The sequence below is a fragment of the Brassica oleracea genome, chromosome C8, assembly GCF_000695525.1.
Source record: "Brassica oleracea var. oleracea cultivar TO1000 chromosome C8, BOL, whole genome shotgun sequence".
NCBI classification, from domain to species: Eukaryota; Viridiplantae; Streptophyta; class Magnoliopsida; order Brassicales; family Brassicaceae; genus Brassica; species Brassica oleracea.
In genome coordinates, this window is record NC_027755.1 from 12,420,542 (window position 1) to 12,427,185 (window position 6,644).

Genomic DNA, 6,644 nt, shown 5'->3' on the forward strand with positions numbered 1-6,644 from the left:
GGTTAGTAACGAATCCTCTCCCAACAAGAGATTGACTAGACAAAGTCTTAAGAATAAAAACTGAAAAGTATTATTTTCTTTGTTTCTTGTATGTCAGAACATGTGTGCTTTGTTTATAGTGTATGAAATGGATCTTTGGACAAAGTCATTGGTTATTATTGTTTGAAATTGATCTTTGGTTATTATTTTATAAACCCATCTTGTATATTGCAGAGTGAAAGTGTTAATGGGACGAACGCGGGAAGGAAGAGCTTGCCGGAGGATAAAGGTCCAGATGTGCCCGCAGATACTAGTTCCTCGAAAGATAAAGCTCCAGAACCGAGCCTTGTTCTATTGGACAAAAATTAATCCACTGTTTCGGATTTACAGAAGGAGGATGCTAGATATCTGGAAATGAGGGATGCTGCTTTGGCACTTTGCCGTGCAAAGAGTGATCGAACAAGGAAACTTGCTGCCTCGCAGCAATCTCCTTATACGGCAAACAGCACGGCCAAAGTGATCATTCCAAACAAAAAGCTTTATCCAGGCTATAATCCTTTTGCAACAATTGATAAGAAGAAGTTGAAGGAGCTCGCTGATTGGTTGAAAACTTGTCTGTAAGTGTTTGCTTTTCCCATAATAGTTTGCTTTAGTCTACAAAAACTGATTGCTTTTCAACATTTTGTGTTTGCAGTCATTATAGAACACCTCTCGATAAAAAACCACGTACAAGTAGAACTTTGACAGAGCGGAAGTATCCGTAGTAACCGATAATGCGAAGGTAACGTTGAATTCTGAGAATACCCGTTAGCTAAGCTTTCTTAAAGCCGTTGAATTCTCACAGAATGCCCGGAAGTAAGGATTCAAGAGTTTGTTAACACCAAAGCTCTAGTTTATTAATCAATAATTCAAAGGTGTGTCTCTCACAAAGCCGAGAGGGCACATATATATAACGAAAATAAAAGACCTAGTCGGTTAAGGAAACTATCGACTCCTAAACGTATAAGGAAAATAGAAAACCAAACCTAACTTTAGAAAAAGAAAAAAGAAAACCAAAGTCTAATAGGAGTAAGATGTATGCTACATCAGGTCCCCTCCCGTACGAGAGATTCGTCCACGAATCCTGAAAGCAAATCGTCGTCAGGTTCAAACTTGAAGAGATGCTTGACGTTGAAGACATCCGCTGTCTGAATATGTGGAGGAAGAAGAAGCCGGTATGCATTGGCGTTGATCTTCTCGATGATCTCCACCGGACCAATCTTCCGTGGTTTGAGCTTATTATACTGTCCCGTTGGAAAACGCTCTTTAGTCATGACTGCCCGAACGTGATCACCCACCTGAAAATGAACCTCTCGTCGCCGAGAATCCGCATCTCGCTTATACTTTAACACTGTCCCTGCGAGATTATCTTGAGCGCGTTCATGGACACTGTGAAGCTCGCGGATCAACTCCTCAGCGCGACCATGAAATTCCCCGGGTTGTGGAGTTACCATCAATCCCAACGGCCCTCGAGGGATAACACCATACACAACTTTAAACGGACTGAAGCCGAGACTTCTGTTGTGAGCGTGGTTGTGAGCGAACTCAGCCTGACACAAGACAGTATCCCACGACCGTAAATTCTCACCCACAAGACAACGTAACATGTTCCCTAAGCTTCTATTGACGACCTCAGTCTGACCATCTGTTTGAGGATGATAAGCAGAACTCATATCAAGGCTGGTTTTGAAAAACTTCCACAAGGAACGCCAGAAGTGACTAATGAAACGGGAATCCCGATCAGACACAATGGACGTAGGAAGCCCATGCAAGCGATATATCTCGCGAAAGAAGAGCTGAGCGACCTGGACTGCATCTGCAGTCTTCTTACAAGGAATAAAGTGCACCATCTTGGAAAGACGATCAACCACAGCAAAAATTGAGTCACTACCGCGTTGAGTGCGAGGTAGACCGAGAACGAAATCCATGCTGATATCGCTCTAAGGCTTTGTCGGAATGGGCAACGGGAGATATAAACCAGCATTAGACGCATGGCCCTTTCTCCGTTGACAAGTCGTGCAGCGAGCTACGAACCATTCCACATCCCTCCGTAAAGTTGGCCAGAAATAAGAATCGGTCACACGCTTAAGTGTCCGATCTCGACCAACATGGCCCTCACCATGTAACTCTTTAATGATCTGCAAACGTAAGCTACTCTCGGGGACGCACAACCAGTTGTTTTTGAAGATGAAACCCTCGACAATCGAATAGTCAGAGCGTACGTTCTGGTTAAGGTCTGTCCACACGGCTGCAAAGAAAGGATCCGTTGCATATAACTCCGCGAAGCATTCAAATCCAAGGACACTGACCCGCAGAGTTGCAACTAACGCGTGCCTGCGGCTCAGAGCATCCGCAACCTTATTTAGTTTTCCCGGCTGGTGCTTAATCACAAACGTAAATTGTTGAAGATAAGCAATCCATGAAGCATGTCGCGACGATATTTTATCCTGTGTATCCAGGTATTTCAACGCGACGTGATCGGTAAACAAAACAAACTCCTTATGAGCAAGGTAATGGCGCCAATGCTTTATTGCTTGCACGATCGCATAAAATTCCACGTCATAGGTACTGTAACGAGCTCTAGCTCCTGCCATCTTCTCACTATAATAGGCAACGGGGCGCCCCTGTTGACTTAAGACCGCGCCAACGCCTAGTTTACTAGCGTCACAATGAAGCTCAAAAGGTAGATCAAAGTTCGGAAGCACTAGTATAGGAGCAGTTGTTAACTTAGGTTTGATGAGCTCGAACGCTTGTGATGCCTCAGGTGTCCATACGAAGGTAGTGTTCTTCATGCAATCCGTTATTGGTGCCATGATTGTGCTGAAGTTATACACAAACCGCCGATAGAAAGACGCTAACCCGTGAAAGCTTCGAACGTCGGTGATAGTCGTCGGAACTGGCCCAAGAGGACACGGCAGCCACTTTCTAAGGGTCCACGCGGAGGCCTGCAGCAGACACTACGTAGCCAAGAAACAAAACTTCGGAAACGCCAAACTCACATTTGTGTTTGGCGATGTAAAGCTTTTCCCGGCGAAGGACTAGTAAGACATCCCGTAAGTGCAGCAGATGCTCGTCAAGAGAATTGCTAAATATGAGAATGTCGTCAAAATAAACCACAACAAATCTTCCAATAAATGGTTGCAGTGCTTGATTCATGATTCGCATGGATGTGCTAGGAGGATTGGATAACCCGAAAGGCATAACGAGCCATTCGAACAACCCTTCGCGCGTCTTGAAAGCTGTTTTCCATTCATCCCCTGGGCGGATTCGAATCTGATGATAGCCACTTTTCAGATCCAATTTAGTAAAAATAGTGGCTTTTCCTATCTGATCTAGCAGATCATCTAAACGAGGTATAGGAAACCGGTAACATGTTGTGATCTTATTGATTACCCGACTGTCGACGCACATACGCCACATTTTGTCCTTCTTTGGGATTAATAGTGCTGGGACGGCACAGGGGCTGAGACTTTCACGCACGTAACCTTTAAGTAATAGTTCCTCTACTTGACGTCGTAACTCTTCGTGCTCTTCGAGACTCATACGATAATGTGCCCGATTAGGTAAGACGACATTCGGGACAAGGTCAATGTGATGCTGTATGTCTCTTAGACGAGGTAATCCGGCGGGTAAATCCTCTGGAAATAGATCATGGAAGTCGGTGATGATTGTTTCAAATTCGCGCTGGACGACATTAGTCGTTGCAATTTTCGCATCGGCAGCGATCAACGCAAAAATTGGACAAGCAGCACGCAGCTCGTCCTCAAGTTGAGATTTGGAGATGATTAGGAGGTTCTGTTTTGGCGTGTTTTGTTGATTATCCTTAGTCGCGGTAATGTCAACCTCGGGTGAAGGGAGCAAAGTGATCTTGCGCCCTTGAAACATAAACGAATGTGTGTTAAGTTTGCCATTGTGGAGTACTTCCCAATCATATTGCCAAGGACGACCGAGAATGATATGAGACACATCCATCGGAGCTATATCGCAGTATAATGTTTCTTTGTAGAAGGATCCAATGGATAGGGGCACTTGAGTGCGTTTAGAAACATAGACTTCTGCTCCTGTTTGCATCCATAAGAGACGGCATGGGTGCGGGTGTGCTTCGGCTGTGAGTGCTAGCTTACGCGCGGCTTCCTCTGATACGACGTTGGCGGAGCAACCTGAGTCGATCACAAAACAACATATTTTCCCTTTCACCGTGCAAGTAGAACTGAATAGCGAAGTACGCTGCCAGGCTTCACTGGTTTTTGGAGCTAAACAGTTTCGACGGAGCATTAGAAACGTTCCGGTATCACCCGGGACTTGCTCTTCTTCGACATTCTCTATCTGTTCTTCTTCGTCATCATAAATTGGTTCTCCTATAATCTCTTTATCAGAAGCAAGTAACCCGCGACGTTCCTTAGGACATGCTGTCTGTATATGGCCACGTTCCCCACATGTAAATCACCGAAGAGCATTCGGCCGTGCCGGGCGTGCCTCTGCTGCTGTTGTGTTGGCCGGTCGATTGTTGTTGCGTGGGGTAGTAGTCTCGCGATGTGTTGCTGTCTTGGTGTCATCGTTTGTCGCTGTGGTGCGAGGACGAGAGTTGTTTGTCCATTGACTAGTGTTTGATCGTGACTGTTGTTCTATGAGGAGGGCTCTTTGACGAGCTTCGGAGACAGAACAAGGATCAAACTGGTGCAGCATGGTCTGTATCTGGGATCGTAAACCCGCAATATAACGCACCACCAATTGATCTTCCGAATCATGAATATCCACACGTGTGAGCATCAGATAAAATTCGTTAGAATAGTCTTCCACGGAGCGTGAACCTTGACGGATGTTATGGAACTTTTGGAATAATAAGCGTTCAAAATTATACGGAATAAACGTTTTCCGCATATGTTTTTTTAGCTTTTCCCAAGAAGTGATTTTCTCCTTTCCACGACGAGTTCGTGACAACGTAGTTTGGCTCCACCAAGAGGCGGTGTGCCCTCGAAAACGCGTAGTGACAAGCGGGACTCGTTTTTGTTCTGGAACGTCTTTGAACTCAATGACTTCGTCGACCGTGACAAACCAATCGAGTAGCTCCTCTGGTTTTGATCCTCCATGGAACTCAGGGATATCTATCTTTAAACCCAAATTCCAACGAAAATCATCATCGTTGCAATGTTGGCGATGGTGGTGTTGTTGACGTTGTTGGTTGTTATCGCCGAAGGGGTTATCCAAAACGTCATGCATCGTCGACTTGTTCTTCAAAGATAGGGTTGTTGTTGTGGCGTTGTTGTCGTTGAGGCTGTTGAGCGCGAGGAGCGTCGGCGTTAGCTGCGTTTGCTGCCCAGGCGGCTTGGACTCCATCCTACACTCCTTGCTGAATTGCTTCAGCCATTGTTCGTCGCATGTTATCTTGAAAGTTTTCTTGAAAATCTTCCAAGAATTGCTGCATCTGTACCCAATCATTCGATGGCGAGGGGGCATTGGACCTAAGATCGATAATCACGATTGGAATTGTAATTGAAAGGCTCTGATACCAACCTGACGGAGCGGAAGTATCCGTAGTAACCGATAATGCGAAGGTAACGTTGAATTCTGAGAATACCCGTTAGCTAAGCCTTCTTAAAGCCGTTGAATTCTCACAGAATGCCCGGAAGTAAAGGATTCAAGAGTTTGTTAACACCAAAGCTCTAGTTTATTAATCAATAATTCAAAGTTGTGTCTCTCACAAAGCCGAGAGGGCACATATATATAACGAAAATAAAATACCTAGTCGGTTAAGGAAAACTACCGACTCCTAAACGTATAAGGAAAATAGAAAACCAAACCTAACTTTAGAAAAAGGAAGTAGAAAACCAAAGTCTAATAGGAGTAAGATGTATGCTACATCAAACTTGGTGGTATCAAATCCTCCGAACCTCCTTAGAGTGGCTGGAGGACTGTGTAAGTCTTCTACTATTACTTAGATGACTTACTGATAAGTTTTCTTTGTAGACGACTTACCAATAAGTCGTCTGGTAAGTCGACTTATTGGTAAGTCGTCTGGTAAGTCGTCTGATATCTTCTGACTTGTACCCTATTTTATATGCAGCATATTGATGCTTGGATTAATGTGCTGAGGGAGAGATACGACGCTAACCCACAACATTTCAGGAGCGAGAGAATGTGCTTCCTTGATCATCTCTTTTCTCAGCTATGGAGATTCAACTACAAGGATTTTAAGGACTCGGAGCCCGATCAGGGCAATTTGACAAAGAAGTTGACACAAATAAGTTCATAACACAAATTTTCAATAAATAGACTAAACCATGGACGACTAACTGGCCGACCTTCTGGACGACTTAATTTTGGGGGACGGATATTGATGATGTCTATGCGCCAGTGAACTACAACGACACTCATTGGATTGCTATGTGGATATCGATCCCTAAGAGGCACATAGTCGCCCGGGACAGCAGACTAAACACTGGGCGACTAACTTGAAGGTCTTCTGGAAGAAAAAACTATGGACGACCTTCTGGACGACTTAATTGAAAGTTTTCTTGAAGACAAAACACTGGACGACTAACTTGAAGGTCTTCTGGAAGAAAAAACCCTGGACGACTAACTGGACGACCTTCTGGATGACTAACTGGACGACCTTCTGGACGACT

The 6,644-nt window shown here is 44.6% G+C and overlaps 1 protein-coding gene across 1 annotated transcript; it reads right to left on the minus strand.

The window, feature by feature from the left end:
- Window positions 1-2,943: 2,943 nt before the first annotated feature.
- Window positions 2,944-5,475, minus strand: LOC106308675. The gene is made up of 2 exons (XM_013745813.1): window positions 4,495-5,475; window positions 2,944-4,431 (listed from the first exon to the last, which is right to left on the minus strand). The coding sequence occupies exons 1-2, from the start codon at window positions 5,473-5,475 to the stop codon at window positions 2,944-2,946; spliced, it is 2,469 nt and encodes an 822-aa protein (XP_013601267.1).
- Window positions 5,476-6,644: the final 1,169 nt, after the last annotated feature.